Source organism: Dysidea avara, chromosome 1 (assembly GCF_963678975.1).
Source record: "Dysidea avara chromosome 1, odDysAvar1.4, whole genome shotgun sequence".
NCBI classification, from domain to species: Eukaryota; Metazoa; Porifera; class Demospongiae; order Dictyoceratida; family Dysideidae; genus Dysidea; species Dysidea avara.
The window spans coordinates 62,911,796-62,930,340 of NC_089272.1; the positions used below are offsets into that span (position 1 = coordinate 62,911,796).

The 18,545-nt window shown below is 39.8% G+C and overlaps 1 protein-coding gene across 1 annotated transcript in view; it reads right to left on the minus strand.

Moving 5' to 3' along the window:
* LOC136240297 (uncharacterized) overlaps nt 1-18,545 on the minus strand; it is a 73,893-nt gene that overhangs the window by 44,133 nt on the left and 11,215 nt on the right. The window contains exon 3 of the mRNA XM_066031245.1: nt 5,465-5,755. Within this exon, the coding sequence (XP_065887317.1) occupies nt 5,465-5,755 (291 nt within the window). The remainder of the gene's footprint in view (nt 1-5,464; nt 5,756-18,545) is intronic.

Here is an 18,545-nt window from a genome sequence, read left to right on the forward strand (position 1 = left end):
CTGTAGAAATTCTGCTACAAACAAGTCTTCATGCAGAGAATTTAACAACCAAAATCCACCATGTAAAGACTTTAGCTTTACTAACAAGTTACTCTGTAGAGAGATCAGGTAGAAACAAGAGATAGCTCAGCTAGAAAACGTCACCTAGTAGAGAGTTCAGCCATAAACAAATCACACTGTAGAGAGATCAGATAAAAGAAGCTACCTTGTAGAGGGTTCAGCTGTGAAGTGATCACCCTAGAGAGTTCAGCTAGAAAAAAATCATCCTGCATGTAGAGAGTTAAACTACAAAGACACTATCCTGTAGAGAGATCAGCCAGAAACAAGCCACCTGTAGGGACATCAGCTACAAAGAAATCATCCTGTAGAGAGTTTAACTACAAACAAATCACCCTGCAGAGAGTTTGCTTACAAAAATCACCCTGTATTCAGCTACAAACAAATCACCATGTAGAGTGTACAACTACACACAGGCCACCCAGTAGAGAGATCAGCTAGAAGAAGTTACATTGTAGAGAGATCAGCTAGAAGAAATCATCTTGCAGAGAGTTCAGCTACAAAGAAACCATCCTGTAGAGAGTTCAGCTGCAAACAAATCTCTCTGTAGAAAATTCAGCTACAAACAAATCGCCCTGTAGAAAGATCAGCTAGAAGAAGTCACCTTGTAGAGAGTTCAGCTACAAAAACCACCCTGTAGAGAGTTCAGCTGCAAACAAATCACCTTGTAGAGAGTTCAGCTATAAACAAGTCATCTTGTAGAGAGATCAACTACAAACAAGTTACCCTATAGAGAGATCAGCTAGAAACAAATCATCTTGTAGAGAGTTCAGCTACAAACAAATCACCCTGTAGAGAGATTAGTTACGAAAAGATCACTGTGTAGATAGTTCAGCTGTAAGAAACCACCATGTAGACAGTTCAGCTGCAAACAAACCACCCTGTAGCAGAGGTGTAGGAAGATATTTCGGGCAGGGGTGCTGAGGTGAAGGCGGATTTACCTGCAGGGAGTCTGGGGGCACAGCCCCCCAGATGCTGGTGACATTTTCACAATTGTTCGCAATTGTACTGGTATAAATGTCTCAGTATGCATTATATTTTGTGTATACTCTAGAATGGCTTTTGCTGAATTATACAAAACTCGTTATTTGTATTAACATATCACTTATATTTATTCATTTCCTAAATGTAAATGCTTTAACAGTTAAACCATCAATTCTGTTCTGAAGCAGATGCATTAACAAGTTGTTCAGTTTACATGCACTACCAGACTACTTAACACTTTGTACACTAGACAAGGATCTCTCTGTTGTCGAAACTGTAACAGTTACCATTAATACAGGGTGCATCCAACACACAAACTTGGGTACCGACACACAAGTACACACTTCTTATTCAATATTATCCACATTATTAGCGTTACTAGTGGTGATTGCTGTGTCACCACCTTCGCCTTCATCACTTCCATAAACTTTATAACTGGAATATGTTAGTTGCAATGTGGGCCAATCCTATTCATCTCTGTACATGAGAGACACATGACATTGTGTTAGATTGTGAATCCATTATTTTGTGAATCACAAATAATCGTACTAGTGTTAAACAGCTAGCCAATGGCGAGCTGCAACATTGGAATCGTCGAGGTAAAAATCGTCATCGTAATCGTCAAAGAATCACTTTTGTTTGATCACGTGATCCATTTAATTGCTTTGCGGCGTGGGTGCTCCAGCACCCGTTGCACCCGTGCTTCCTATGCCTCTGTGTAGAGAATTCAGCTACAAATAAATCGCCCTGTAGAAAGATCAGCTAGAAGAAGTTACCTTGTAGACTGTTCAGCTACAAAGAAACCATCATGTAGAAAGTTTAACTACAAACAAGTCACCCTGTAGAGAGATCAGTTAGAAGAAGTTACCTTGTGGAGAATGCAGCTACAAAGAAACCATCATGTAGAGAGTACAGCTACAAACAAGTCACCGTATAGAAGATCAGCTAGAAGAAGTTACCTTGTAGAGAGTTCAGCTACAAACAAGTCACCCTGTAGAGAGATCAGGTAGAAGAAGTTACCTTGTAGAGAGTTCAGCTGCAAAGAAACCATCATGTAGAGAGTTCAGCTACAAACAAGTCACCCTGTAGAGATATCAGCTAGATACAAGTTACCTTATAGGGATCAGCTACAAACAAATCACCCTGTAGAAGTATGTGTTAGAAACAAATCACCATGTAGAGAGTTCAGTTAGAAACAAGTCACTCTGAAAAGACTTCAGGTACAAACAATGGGAGTTTCAGCTACAGTTCAGTTATGTATAAGAAGTTACCTTATTACTTACAGTATGATTATCTTTCATTGTTAAATATTTTTAATCAGACAAAAAGCTGTACACAACATTTCTTCCTTTGTTCCACAATTCCTGCAGAAAAGAAAAAATAACAAGTTAGAAAGAAGCACCAAAGCCAGTTAATGGCCGGCTTTGTGGCTTGCAATACAAAAAGAAGTGATATCTAAACCAAAACAGCCAAGCTGTAAAAAAAGATTGCAGCCCTCAAAAAGGCCAGGATGAAGAAATCCACGGTGGTGGCCAAGAAATGGCTGTGATGGTAGGTTAATCGTAAAATTTTAATTACAACAATTCAGGTGAATTTGGTGCCGACTCCTAGAGGAGGAGGCAATGCAATTTCATCTGAATTGTCGTAGTTAAAAAATTTTGCCATTAACCTACCATCACAGCCATTTCTTGGCCACCACCTTGGATTTCACATCTTTTTTCATCCTGGCCTTTTTGGTGGCCGCACTTTTTTAAAGCGTGGCTGTTTTGGTTTAGATATACATTACATGCAAATTACTCCATACAGGATAACTTGTTTGCAGCTGATCTCTCTACTAGCAGGGCCGCCCACATGGGGGGGGGGGGGGAACTGGGGAAATTTTTCCTGGGCCCCAGCCTGAAAGGGGCCCCAGGAGGCCCCATGAAGAGCCCCTTGAATACCTATTTACAAGATTGATATACTCTAATAGAGCAGTCAGATCTAAATACTCTTATAGAGCAGTCACAGTATTCTTCAGAGGTGCGGAGTAGAAAGCTTGTGGATAGGGAGATATGGTTGGTGAGGGGTAGCTATTGTCATTGTCAGCAGGTCATGCCTTTTTTTTTTGGTCTTCAGCTTACAGCTTGGGTGAAGTTGTGATTCAGAATGGAAACCTCCTTGCCTGTAGGGCCCCACTTTAACTCTTTGCCCTGGGCCCCTTAATTTCTCTGGGTGGCCCTGTCTACTAGGTGACTTGAAATGTAGCTGAACTCTCTACAGGGATATCTGTTTGTATCTGAACTTTTACTAGGTGAATTGTTTGTAACTGAACTCTCTACAGGGTGGTATTGTTTGTAGCTGATCTGTCTACAGGGTGAACTGTTTCTAGCTGATCTCTCTACAAGGCGACTTGTTTCTAGCTGATCTATCTAGCTACAGGGTAATTTGTTTGCCATGATAAGGATTCACTCTAAGTAAAAATAAAATAGTTCTGTGGAATATAAGAAACACTAATAAGTAAATTTCAAGTCAACAGCATTTTCTAATCTGCAAGTAAGACTCAACAAAGCTGGTAAATTGGTTGTGTAGGAAAGACAAATCCGGTCACATATGTGACATAATTTTAGAAAACCCTCAATATCCAGAATCATTACTGTAAGCAGAAAATATAGTGTTGTTTTGTTGCATCAATAGTTGGAACACATAAAGGAAGGAACTAGGAGTCACCATATCAAAAAATTTCAAATGGTTTGGTGCTTTGTCTGGGCAACACATGTACCAAAAGGAAACCAAAACACACAGTGAGTTTTATCTTAAAACATACCAAAAGGTGACAGTTAGACAATTACAACCAGATTAACACATAAAACACTTCTACAGCTTGTAATTAAAAAACTGCCTAATTTAATTAAGCTTTGCTAGTTGTCTAGAGATGTTCCAAAGCAGCTGCACTCTTAGTTATGGGTGAAACAGCCCAATACAACTCCAGTTTCAACTCTGAGTGACGATATTAAAATACCAACTATTTGTACACTCTATTGATGTAATACTTTTGAAAAAGTTCCATTGTATGTGCTGTACGAAGCAGTCTGCCACACTCGGAAGTAGAGAAGGCGAAACACGGATAACTTCAATGAGATCATCACCAAGTCACCAACTGTATTGTTTCTATATAAAATGATCACGTGTGTAACTTCCATTTCCAATCCCAGTAAGTGTTACTATATCTATGATTTCTGTAAGTAGCCAATGAAATTCTCGTATTTATTGTTGGTCTAACTATTAATGCTGTCCCACATAATTTTTTCAGCACTGCAATTAGGGAGGCAGCATATGGGGAAATATTCTGAAACTTTAACCATTTGAAACATTTCAACAGCAAGAAAATATTTTACATGCAATTTGCAAATTCCTATTAGAAAAGATCTAAAAGATCAGTCTCTAATTGTTCAGAGTCACACAATCATTACTCTAACACAAAGCAGTCACATAGAATGTAATACTCTATTTAGTATAGGTAATCAGCTAATAGAAGCATTAATGTAATTGAATAATACAGCAATCAACGGTAAAAATTTGTGGCATAATTTTGAAATAATGGACATTTCTTATAAGCATTATAGGCAACAATAATAATAATTATTTTGAGCACTGTTCAAAAGCAATACTCAGTTTTGTAAGCATAATAACCTCATGCGTACAATAGTTGCAAATAGTACAGTTGTCTACTATAAACAACATCCTATTGAGTTGTACCAATTATTGAATTAGTATTCAGCTGAGCAGTACTGCACGTGAGGCTGGATACCTTAATTATCTACCAGCACAATCTATTACAGCCAATTTCTGATTATGGTAAAACAAGCAATTTTCAACCTCTGAAGTGGCATATACTTCGGTAATAAATATGTTGACGGTTTGTGGCAACCACAAACCATGTCCTAAACAAAGTAAGATCTTTAGCTTACCTGTCTGAATGGTAGCTTTGACTTGTGTGCTATGCATAGCCAATAGTACTACCACATGTGTAACTTGTAAACACTTACAATTGGTTATTGGTTAACTATCACTTAACTATGAGTAAAATGGGTAGCGAAATGTAGGACATCAAATTAAGCCTAAAGGTTGGAATTAGCAGTATCTTACAGTACTATCACTAATAATATGAAAAGTAGCTAGCTTCTATTGCTCAGAAGTGTTGTTTATCAAAATATATACCGTATTGTCTTGAATAGTGGCCTGGACATTTTTTTAGCAACTTTCATCCAGACCCAGTGGCGTGGGTGAAAAACTACTATATACAGTGAAATAAACCTGTAGGCAACTTTTTACCCAGGCCACTATTCGAGACCAGCCACTATTCAAGGCAATATGGTACAAATCTAGTCAAATACATTAAATGCTTATGAAAGATATATAAATGTTCATAGGTATCCAACCTGACCTATTATCTGAGCCATTGCACGCAGCATCAAATCATCACTGTCCTCCAATACCTTAATGAACTTGTTGTAGATCTCTGTCATGTTCAGCTCTAGGCTAGATATCAGCACGTTATCAAGAAAGTACTGCATCCCATCACTCTCCAGGTGTTTAGCTTCAATTATCTTCTTCTGGTCTGTTGTTATCACTTTGTGGATGTAAAGCTGTGGCAGTATAGACTTGATTGGTAGCCTGGTAAGCTTATCATAGACATCTTTGAGTTTTTGTGCTGTCTTGGCACAATCAATGGCACCTGTATATATACAAGAAGAATATAAAGTACTTTTTTTTCTGATTACTATTATAGCAAGCATAACTCTGCAACTTAAAGTGCATTAATCTAACAGAGTGGTCACATAACACTCAGGTCTGGTTTTATTGAGGTCAGTAATTGTTCTATTACAATTTAGATCTTCTTATTTTCTCATTTTATGCTTGGAACACTGAGCAGTGTCCCCACAAATCCATCAAACACCCATCTTATAAATTCGACATACTGAACTACATTAATTTTATGACTGTTACTACAAGATCTGCTGGTACCAAGCTCTGTCCCAAGACAGCCCTATTATGAATTCATATTTTATCACCTACCCAGATTGTGGAAATCCCTACCAATTATTAACTGGTCTCAATCTTTAGTATTAATCAAAATAAAGCTGAAGAAAGTTCTATAGAATCATTTTCTAGCCAGTAATGACAACACTTCATGTATATTTCATTACCTGTTCCCTTGTTCTCAATGCTCCAAGATTCCTGTACCAAGTAATTATAGTTATTTGTAACTAAATTACAGATAGCTGTAATTAGATAAATTAGTTAACTACATAGGCTACCAGAGCTGGTGCCAGATAGACCCTCAGAATTGTATGAAATTGTAAAGCAGATCTAAACTAGAATTTTATTTACAAAGTTGAAAGTTAATCTGCTAAGACTGCATGGTTTAGTGGATAAGGAAATGGATACTAGGCATGGAGGGTCCTGTTTTGAGCTCTGGTAACAATATTTGTATGCTATTTGTATACTTTTTTACCCTGCGGTGGCTGCTCTATTGGAGTATCACTCACACAATTTTAAACTGGATTGTTGCTCTATTACTCTGTAACTTTATTGCTTTTCAAATCATCAAAAGGCACTGTTACAATGAGCTGCTCGTTTTGTCTTAAACAAGCCTTTTACACTACCGTGACAGTATCACAGAAATGTTAATTGGCCATCTTTACAAGAATATAGAAAGCAAGCATGCTTCATCTTATTGTACAAGATAGTTACTGTGATCGTTTAATATTTGTCCCAAATCGCTGTCTGCCATCATAAATCAAACTGCTACCCGAGCCCATCATGATCAGAAATTTAATCATACTAGTATATTAAAAATTATAAATTTAAAAATAAAGTAGGAATCCAAGCAATAACAAGAGATGAAAATAGTACCTATTACAACATAGCTCATCACTAATCCCTACTTTGGCATGCATGGTAACTATAACAATTATTTTGTGTTCAATGCCAAAGTAGGGATTTTCCACTGAGCTATGCTGTAATAGCTACCATCTTGTTTCACTACTTTTTGTTGCTTGGATTCCTACTTCATTTTTAAATTTATAATTTTTAATTTTAATATTATACTAGTTTGTTTAGTTGTTTTTATTGTTATAGCACTGTATTCAGAATTTCAAGAGTTTTGTTGATTTCATCCACCCTTCAACTACCACCAAGTCTTCTATTCGACAGACTTTTGACAATGCTGCTAAGGTGTGCATATCCTGCTCACAGAAACTTTCCTTGGCCAGGAATTGCAGTGAGTGGACAGCATAGTTTATGTGTAATAATGTAACAAATTTCTATTTTTGTATGTAGGTTTAGGGTTATTTTGTTTGTTTGTTTGTTTAACCTTGCTATGCCCACACAGATCTCTTTTAAGAGTCTGGCTGTGGTCGCACGAGACCGAGAGCTCATCGTACTGTAATGTATTTACATGTTTCCTCATTTAATAATGATGGTTCTCTCTCTGCAGCTAGCTAGAAACGTGTGATTGTTCTATTAGGGTGACTGCTGTATTGGAATATCTCGAGTCAGCCTGCAAAGATGTGTGCTTGCCCAAAAAGGGATGTGGTCATCGAGGTTTCGATTGATTATTAGACTAGAGTATCTCGAATCAATCTCTCAACTTGAAGGCCGTGTGTGGTCACAAATACAAATAGTGTAAAAGGGGCATGGTCATCGTGGTCTCGATCGATAGATAGATAATACGTAGAATAAAGAATGGGCGTGATCTTGCGACTTATCGTGGAGTACCGGTACCTCCGAACAGTAGTGCAGTCTAAACGCCTTGAATAATTTTGTGGCGTCTATTATGAAAGTGTTGATATGGAAAATTAACGCCTCGATATGGTTTCGTTGGATGAAGAAGAAGACAAGCAGCCTGATTGAAGATAAAAGAAAAGACAAGGCGCACAGGGCGTACATTCGTCGGAATCCTGTGGTGAGTGAGTGAGTGCAGTGAGTGGGACAAAATTTCGAGTTTTGACGATTTTAAAAAATTCTATATCTGGCCGCCAGTAAGCGTTTTCTTGTTTTTAACGTTACATTTGATGTTAAATGGACTAATATTATTCCGTAAAGGTGATTTTCGTCGCATAAGAAGTTTCTAAGTTGGTAGTTTTTAAGGCGTTATTTTTGGCCTCGCGCGTAATTTCGGGGATTCCTACTTAAACCATAGAATATATATTCCCTACCTGGGATTGGAAACCAACACCAATCAACGGTTTCACTCAGCGTTGAACGTGTAACAGCGTAGTGTAACGAAAATCTGGTTCATCAGTAAATCAGGAAGAGCTGGAAAACTGCTTTAGTGACCCCAGTATTTAAGAAGGGCAGTCGAAATGACCCTTGTAATTATCGTCCAATATCATTAACGAGTGTGTGTTGTAAATTGTTTGAACACATTGTCTATTCAAATATCATGTCTCACCTTGAAACGTTCAGTATTCTTTCAGAATGTCAGTACGGATTCTGTGGAAAACGTTCCACTGAACTACAGCTACTACAAACTGAGTGGTCCGACACTCCTGAAATCTCGTACGCTTCGCCAGAAATCACATTTGAAATCATGAAATCACACACTCAAAAGAAATCAGAAATCATACTTTTTTGAAAACGAAAATCGTAAAAGTCCTTATATTTCCGTAAATTACGGACGCATTGAATGACGCAATATTATTAATTGGAACATAACAGAAGTGATTTAAGGCCCGAATCACTTGATCTGGCACTGGTTCGCTTGCCAATCTCTAGAATTTTACAGCCCAAGCTGAGTCCACTAATGGTCAAAAGCTTCCATCACTGGAGCCATAGATTTTAGAGGCACGTAAGTGCCTCTAAAATCTATGCTGGAGCCACACGAGTGATCTGAGAATCCATCTCGGAATCTTATTCAGTTTTAACTAGCAATTTAGGCTCTACTTGCAGCCACAAGTGACGGTACATCATAGTGACTGCATGGGTTAATGATGAAATGGGTGAACCATGCAGAAGGGCTGCAAACTATAAGCACACTTTTGCAAAGAAAGTAGTTCCCAGCATTAGCTTCAGGACAAATAATTATGCAGCTTGTCTAGAAAACATGTATGTCGGTAGCTACTGGTTAGTAACTAGCTACTACAGCTGTAGGTGTAACTTTTCAAAGATTAGCTCACATAATATGATTCTGCTGTTTGTTCAGCTGGCCCACTAAACATCTTTGCACAACTCGCAAGCAAACATCTCATATAAAACAATCCTGGCATACACAATGAAGACCATTGATGTATCCAGATCAGTCGACTGTACATGTGTACTTGAGTGTTTCCTGCCATTGTGGTTGTTAGTCAATATGAAATGAGATCAGGTTTATTAACAGAGAGCCATTCCAGTTTTCAATACCATTGTGAAGGAAGGGATGTGCACGTTACTGATGTTAGCAGAGATATTGTTTATGTCAACTTTCAGGTGTGATTTAATCTATTGTGTATTATCAAACTGGTAGGTATATAGTACATATAAGTAGCATAAGTCAGCTTGGCTATTGCATTCAGATTAAATACATCACATATTGATCAGATGAAATTTATAAGTTCTGCTAAATTTTTCAGGTATATTCATTGCTGGCAATGCATCATAGTGGTTTCATCATAGTATCTGAAGAACTGATAATGCAGGATGCATTGGAGCTAACAGTGTATAGCACATAAATTTTACGGAGAACAATTACCTAATCATTACTGATTGAGTCCGAGTTTATCTCCTACCAAAGTTACTGTTTAAAAATTCATCATGACTCTGTGGTAAAAGTGTAACTGAAATCATGTGGACCCATGTATGGATGACACACAATCATGTATTAGTAACCAATTCTAATATACTTAATTAATCACATGTATCACCATCAGCCACTTTTATTATAATATTGCTGAGCATGCCGATGTGCCAAGGAGTGAGTAATGCTCCAAGGAAAAAAATACACAAGATAACAACAGTACTGCTTTATTATATCTACCGGTAAAGACAATGCCTAACATTGTCTATATATACCATTTTTATTTTACAGCACAAGTATGTAGTATCTATATGATAATGCTTTCTGACTCAATCACTGATATTGGCAAATTATTTCAGTTGATAACAGCTCTTGGAAAGAAGGAATGCCAGTTCATGTAGCTACGTACATGGATGAAGTGGTGAGGGTAGTGGTGTCCGGTTTAACATTGTGTCGCTAAGAGGATAATGGTATTGATAGGCCAGATAAGTTGTGGATCACCTCATAAAAAAAAAACTAGTTAAAATGCTAGCTATAACCAGGCCAGTGCGGCATTCCTTGATCCATGCCTATCTACCCTTGTTAAATTATATACGAAGTTCTGGGATGGCTTCTAGCAAATTAAATTCATTTTTAGACAGCCTCTTTACGCTGTTAGCTTGCCTGTTAATCATCAGCACTACCGTACGACCACGACCACGACCACAAACCATCACCACTACTGGTAGTCTCGCGGTGCCCGACCCTAATAACTTTTTAGGGTCAGGCGCCGCGAGACTACGCTACTGGTGCCTGGAATCATCTCAGCCAGCCGGCTTTGGCCCCAGCATCTTTGCTTCCCAACTAGACTCTAGTGAAGATATAACTTTTACAATCCAGTTTACTGATGACGAAGCTTCTGTACCTGTTCTAGCTCCATGAGAGTCAACCATGGTGAAATCATGAAATCAAAATTGAAATCACGAAATCACAATTGAAATCATGAAATCACTAATGAAATCATTGATTTCAGAGAAATCACTGTGATTTTGAAATCTCGTACGCCTTTCGAGAAAGTGACGGACCCCCCGTGGTGCCGCAACTGGTGCCTGGAACTTGGCCTGGATTCATCTCAGCCAGCCGACTATGGCCCCAGCATCTTTGCTTCCCAACTAGACTCTAGTGATGATATAACTTTTACCATCCAGTTTACTGATGACGAAGCCTCTGGACCTGTTCTAGCTCCATGAGAGTCAACCATGGTGAAATCATGGAAATCATGAAATCAAAATCACAAAATCACAACTGAAATCATGAAATCACAACTGAAATCATTGATTTCGAAATCTCGTATGCCCTTTGAGAATTCAGTGGTGGACCCCTGCTACAAACTATTCACAATTTTGCTCTAAATTTAAACCACAAGGTACAAACTGATGTCATATTCTTGGATTTCTGTAAAGCCTTTGACAAGGCTTCACACCGATTTCTGTTACACAAGTTGCACCATTATGGTATTAGGGGAACCACTCTTGGATCTCATCATTTCTTAATGGCCATAGTTGAAGAGTTGTATGCAATGGTTGTATATCACACCCAGTGAATGTTACTAGTGGTGTACCTCAAGGGACAGTGTTGGGTCCCTTATTGTTTCTGGTCTATATCAATGATTTACCAGAGTGTATATCATCATCCTGTGGTCTTTTCGCAGACGACTGTGTGTTATATAGACCAATAACCAATCAAATCGATCAAGAAACTCTTCAGCAAGACTTATATAATTTACAGCTTTGGGAAAATAAGTGGTTAATAATGTTAAACGTGAATAAATGTGAAGTTCTACACATTTCACTGAAGCAGAGCATCAATAAGTTGTACTTATTATATGATGAACCACTGAAGTGCGTAAATGAAGCTAGATATTTGGGAGTAATGATCGACTCCAATCTTACTTTCAATACGCATGTAAATTTAGTATGTACGAAAGCAAACAATACCTTGTCCTTCCTGAGAAGAAATCTGTCTTCATGCCAGCGTGAAGTGAAAGCTGAAGCTTACATGATGTATGTGCGTCCCATACTGGAGTATGCTACTTGTGCCTGGGCCCCTCACACCCAATGTAATATTGACAAGCTAGAAGCTGTTCAAAGGTGCGCAGCAAGATTTGTTATTGGAGATTTTCGCTCCACTAGCAGTGTAACACAAATGCTCACTACCTTGAAATGGAACAGTTTAAATTATCGTCAAAATATGTTAAGACTCCAAATGATGTACAAAATTATTCATCATATTGTGGACCTTACTCTACCAGAATGTATCAATTTTAATAGAGGAATTACCCGAGGTCATGAGTACAAACTTACCCTGCCATTCACTAGAATTGACACATATAAATTCAGCTTATTCCTTCCACTGCTATACTATGGAACAACTTGCAACCAGAGACTGTTGAAGCTTCATCTATCACCAACCTTCTTATCAATGAACTGTAAAATTGTAATTAGTTAGCTGTATATATTTTGATTTGTATATTGCATTTATACTCGCTGTGCGAGGTCTTGCAATTATTATAATAATAAAAAAGAAGAGATTGTGCAGAGGAACATCAAGACTATCAGTGATAGATGATGAACGCGAGCTATGTATATAGCGCCCACAGGTCATGCAACAATGGATTTGTAGCCCTGGTGCTTAACTTGCATTACTCACCATGCAGGCCTTCCACTGTTCAGTGAGAGCACTCATTAGCCACATATATATTCAGGACTTTTATTATTGTTGATCTGTAAGTAATCTTATCCTATTAATTGTACATCAGTATTGTTTCATTACTTTCCTTCCTTGTAGGTGAAAGAGCAATTTGCAGTGGATCACGCAGTACAGCGTGACACATTACTGCAAGTTTAACATCTTTTATTGTAATTGCTAACAACATCTTATTGAGTTACCAGGGGCGTAGGAGGCATGGGTGCTTGGGCACCCATAATTTTTTCCAGTTGCATAGCTAATGGGCATAGGCGGATCTGGGGCGCAGTGCACCACCCCCCGGCACTTTTCTTTCCCCCCTTGGATCTACAGCACTATATTGATACCAGAAACTGGAATCATGCATTCACACTGTATGCAGAAGTATAGAAAGCCAATGGGCAAATAGAAGACAACAGTTATAAATGTACTTTACAGTTGTAGCTAAACTGTAGCTACACTGTAAAGAAAGTAAGGCAAATAAATAGGAATTTTTGTGCAAAGATCGAGATACTCTAATAGAGCAGTCACTACTCTAATAGAACAGTCGCAATTCTAACGTCATCAGTTTACAATTTTCACACAACATAACAAAACTAGCTTCGCCATCAAACAGGTTTGTCTCAGATAGGCTAACCAATCTTTGCATGCATTGCAAAGCATACACTTCGTTAGCTACAAGTACTATCAATAATGCTCTCAAATTCAGGCCTAGGAGGTCTAATTTTTAAAATTTTTCTCCAATTAGCTAGTCTTCAAAACTGTTTGTGCATTATTCAACCAGCTATATGCTGAATAAAGTTATTCAAATGAATATAACTTGTGTACTAGAATTCCATTCTTATCCTAATAGTGGAATAGACACTGTTGTGCACTAAAACTTCTTGACCCCCCTGACAATGTTTCCTAGACCTGCCTATGCTAATGGGTGTCAGCACACTGTACTATATATTACTGAAAACATAAAGATACTCTAATAGAGCAGTCAATGACTCTAATAAAGCAGTCACATATATGCTGGTGACCTTCTTTTTTTTTTGGTCTCAGCTTTAACACTGGACATCCATAAGTTAACTACATTCTATTGCAGCTTGGAATGATCACTGAGATAATATGAACGCACTTCAGTATGTTGTGTTATGCTGCTACAGTAATATGTGTATAAAATACTGTACAGAGAATTGAACACAATAAGCATGGTTTTCCTAGACTAGATGACTTTACCCCCAGTATTTGTTGGCATTTTCTAAAATGCAGCCATGACTCATGATGATTTGGTACAGTTTTTGAAGTATCAATTGATCGACATGAGGTGTACCTGCTGCACAAATGCACAGTGACAGTCAGAGTCTGCATGGCTGCTATCAGTTGAATGCTAGAGGGCTGCCAAGTGTCTATAGAAAAGCAGTGCCACTCTAGCTATCTGTATGTACAAACAGGAGAAAAAAGGTATAGTTAGGGACAGACACACTATAGACAATGGATACCAGACCCATTTCAAAGACACAATATGCAGTATGTCTCCAGCATATGCAACAGTTGAAAATTATTTTGGTTTGCAAGTATTGGGATAGCCATAGCAAAGAATGCACAATGGCTGAAGGGATCATGTGGCAAAGGATTCATAGCCATGCATATGACAAGAAGAAACTAGCATCAAATCATTGTTATATGTGTATAAGGAATGCGATTTTTTGATGTAAAAAAGTCGTAATTTATGATTGAGATGTGATTTTACGTGTGACAAGTCTAGTTATGCCCAGTAACTATCTGCCATCTACACAGTATAGTCACTTCGATAGAAACCAATAGTTACAAGCTGCCAGCAGTAAACCCATACCACAATTCAGTAACCTTGTAATATTTACACAAAATAGCTGCTGTCATAGTCTATAGGCCAGTAGTGCCAGCAACAATCATCCTTTTCTCGAATATATATGCTGACAAAGAAAGTGTATAACTTCACATACAAGACTGTTATGGTCTTTTTTTGTAGTTTTTTTCCCCAGGCTAGATGGACTGCCCTTGCCACCACCCCCAGCACTAGGTGCTAAAGTGCTGGACAGCTGGAAATACCAGCAATCAAACAAGGCTGCCAGACTCCAAGCGACCCTCGGAGTAGGCCAGATCAATATTAGTGGCTGATGGATGGCCAACTGAAGAGCGATGACCCCTCAAACACATCACTGCAGATCTTAACAATGAACAGCAAAGCCTACATCGCAGCCAGAATAAGCATTTGCTGTAATTAATGCTACGCTTCTCAGTCAATATTGAAGCATGCTTCCTGAAAACTGTTGTAGCAGTGGGCCCCATGCCACCAGTAGCTGCAAACACCAATGGTGAAACGCAAACTCTCTCAACCACTCTAACTCGTTCATCGTATGCCCGTCTTTTTTCATGTTCATGAAGCTGGTAACATCTGGACAATTGGGAGCGAAAATAAGAGTGCACAAAAGGGTTGAAAACCCTGACATTGAAAAATGCACGATGCCTATTTTGACCCCAAAAATTTCTGGCAACAACATCAAGATGGGCACCATCTTCACTATTGGCAGTAGCAAATTGCAATGGCTCACCATAAAGAGGCTGGAGAGCAGGCTCAACACCGACATCACTGCACACTTCATTCAACAGACTTGCAATGGTCCTATGAGATCTTTGTGAAGATTACTTTAATCAGTGATTGAAGATTACTTCAATCAGTGATTGATGATACAATGTCGGCATGGACACTACTGAGCTAGATGGTGACCACTGAGATTTCTAGTATGGACATACAGTGTCATTCTCTTTGGTTTAGACTTGAAGATTCAGCTTGTTGACTTTCCTGTCGTTAAATAAAGAAACATTGCAGTAAAATGTGTATAGACAAGTATTGGAGTATAGAGTTTACAAACATGAATATTTCACACTGCTGCTTATGGATACCAGACAATACGTTCATGCCCTAAAACCTCCAAACTTTGGCATTGCAAATCGCAAATTAAAAGAGTCTTTGCTGTAATTTCGCTTGAAAACGAACTTTGTATGGACTTTACCTAGTAAGAACGACTGTTACTTGGGATACTTTCAAGGGATTTGGAGGCTTCCTCAGAGCTCTAAAACCTCCAAACTTTCAGGGTACAACAGATAGCGATTCAGTAAGTGAAACGGATAGGTGTGCGCATCGATCTGGGATTTTCGATGATCGTTTTTCAGTAACACAACTGGATTAAACTTACCATGATTGGAAATCCTTCAAATACAGTGACTAAGATACCAAACTGCGTTTCCTCTCCTTTTCTTCATCGGTCATAGTAATCAAAGGAAAAGTGTTGGGAGGGGCCTAGCTTACTAGGCAGAAATTGGTTAGGGCACCTTAAATTAGACTGGCAATCTGTGTGCCGCATAAAATCAACTACAGAGGTACAGGAAATGATTGCTCAACATAAAGAAGTTTTTGAAGAGGAGACTAGGTATGATAGTTAAATTACACATTAATCAAGAAACAGTGCCCATGTTTTATAAGGTTAGACCCATACCATTCTCTCTGAAGACAAAGGTAGAAACAGAATCGCAGCGATTAGAAGCTGCAGGGGTGATTTCCCCAGTATGTTTTTCAGACTGGGCAACACCAATTGTGCCTGTGGCCAAGAGAGATGGCAGCATTTGGATTCGTGGGGATTACAAAATGTGCCTTCCTCCTACAGCCTGTTTAAAGTCATGAACAAAGGTGTTCAAATCATGGTTATATCAATAACCAGCTCACTATGGATTAAAGTGATATAAACAACATGGTTGGCTGCATTCGTGATGAAGTTTTTAAAATTGTAGTTTATGACATTCCCAAGCTATATTGGATTATAGTCGCATAGATTACTAGCCCTGCCCCAGGAAGATTTGCTTATACAAGGCTCACTTGCCTGAGTAGTAAATATGAGCAAGTATTTTTATGCTATTCATTCCAAGTTATATGAGGGTTAGACGCAGTTTAACCCAGGTTAACTGGCCGATGTGGGTACGATCAATTCGAGGGATCACGTGCATATGGCAGTAATTAGCGCATGCGTAGTACAGTGTTCGAACACGAGGTGACAGTTCACGAACCAGTGGAAGTTAAATTGTTTTGCTCGACAGTTTGTCAGACAGACAGTAGGATGGAAACGTCAGGAGACAACCTACCAGAGACGAGCGGGCGTGGGGAGCTACCCCCAACCCAGATACCAGATCCCAAGGAGCCACCAACAAAGATGGTGCGCCTTGAAGACTTAGAGTCGTCTATCGAGAAAATCGTAGAGAGGAGTTTATTAAAGGCCGCTCAAGGACAGACCAACCCACCAGCCAACGTCAGAACGACGTCAACAAGTACAACAGGTAAGGAAGGGCCCCCGCCATATAAAAGAAGGGTTCTCCCTGGTGTTGCTTACAGCACAGGGATGACGAACACGCTAGTGTTTGCGAGGTCAGAAACAAACATGGCGGGTGGCCGAGAGCGAGCGTAGTCGGACGAGCTCGTAGCGGAAAAAAAAAAAAAAAATCGAGCCCGGGAGCTCGTAGGCGACGGTGTAAATTGGTCGAATCTCTAGGGAACGGATCGAGCGACTCAGCGGGTCACGCGGCCACGGCGGGCAGGGTCCAGAAGGAGGTAGTTAAGACAGGTATTACTGTACTTCTCTACAGTTCCACTAGGGGTGATCCCGTCGACAGCAGCTCTCAAGGGGATTCCACTGGCGACAACAGTTATCTCATCCAGAGGATTACCCGGACTGGGAAACATACTCCCACACTCAAGCAGAGGTCTAAGCACACTAGAGAGGTCAGCAGTCCCCACCCTCCAAGGACAAGAGCAACTAACAGCAGGGGTGTACGTTGGGGCCGGTCTGACACCAGTATCTAAACCATTAGCCGAGCGGATTCGCCGATGGGAATTCATCGACATGGCCGAACTCCGGCCAGAAGTGCAGCTATTTGGCGAAGAGAGTAAACCGGGCTCACGGAAGCACACAGTCACGGATATCCTGACGTGGATACAGTGCTTCGGAACATACATATCAGTACTGGGGCCAGGTCATCCGGAGTGTATCCCGGAACTCATGGCCTACATGCAGGAAATTGTCCGAGCTAGTCAACGGTTCCAAGGAAGGGCATGGGTGTGTTATGATGCAACCTTTCGAAGGCAGGCAGCAGCATCGGGCAACCGGCGATGGTCGGAGATTAATGGCACCCTACACCACGCTTGTTATTCAGGGGAGTCTCAAACTGGACTGAGATGCGAGTTGTGTATGTCATTCTCACATAGGACCAGTGAGTGCATGTTAGCCGGAACAGACACCAAGGACACAAGCCCAAGCAGCCCCTCCCCAAGGGGCCCAGGAAATTGGAGCAGCAGGCCAGGCTGGCGGTATCTGCCACCCTCAGGGGAAGTATGCAGATCCTGGAACCAGGATAGATGCAGGTTCCCCCAGTGCCGTCATACTCACGTATGTGCACAGTGTGGTGGCAGTCACCCAGCAACAGTTTGTCAGCGGGCTCAGGGATCGCGAGGGCCAGGATCAAGAGGTAGAGGACAGGGCTGGCCAGGTGCCCACTAGTCCTCAAACTGGCAAAAACTCATTAAAAATTTCTTGATTTAGGTTTACTTGATATTTCTGTATAAGTCATCAGTGACTAAGGCATGTATGATCATTAAAATATTAAATATATCTGAACTAAATCAGGGCAGGTATTCATACACTAACAGGTCAGAGCTCAAACAAGGGCACCATAAGATGTTAACGACATATTATAGCCTTCGGTCGGGCGAAGCAGTAGTTCCTTCCCACAGCCAACCAACAGCCAGCGGCAGACCATCGATACGAGATTCACAAAAAATAAATAAATACAAAATGTATGGTGTAAGGTGTCGGTTGGGCAAGCCTAAATAAAGGGCCATAGGGACGAGGTTTTGATCAGTATAGTAGTTACAATGGTCCTTCCTTCGCAGAGGATTACCTTACATGGATGATCTCCGGAAATTGGATGCCTGTCGACCACCAGGGCA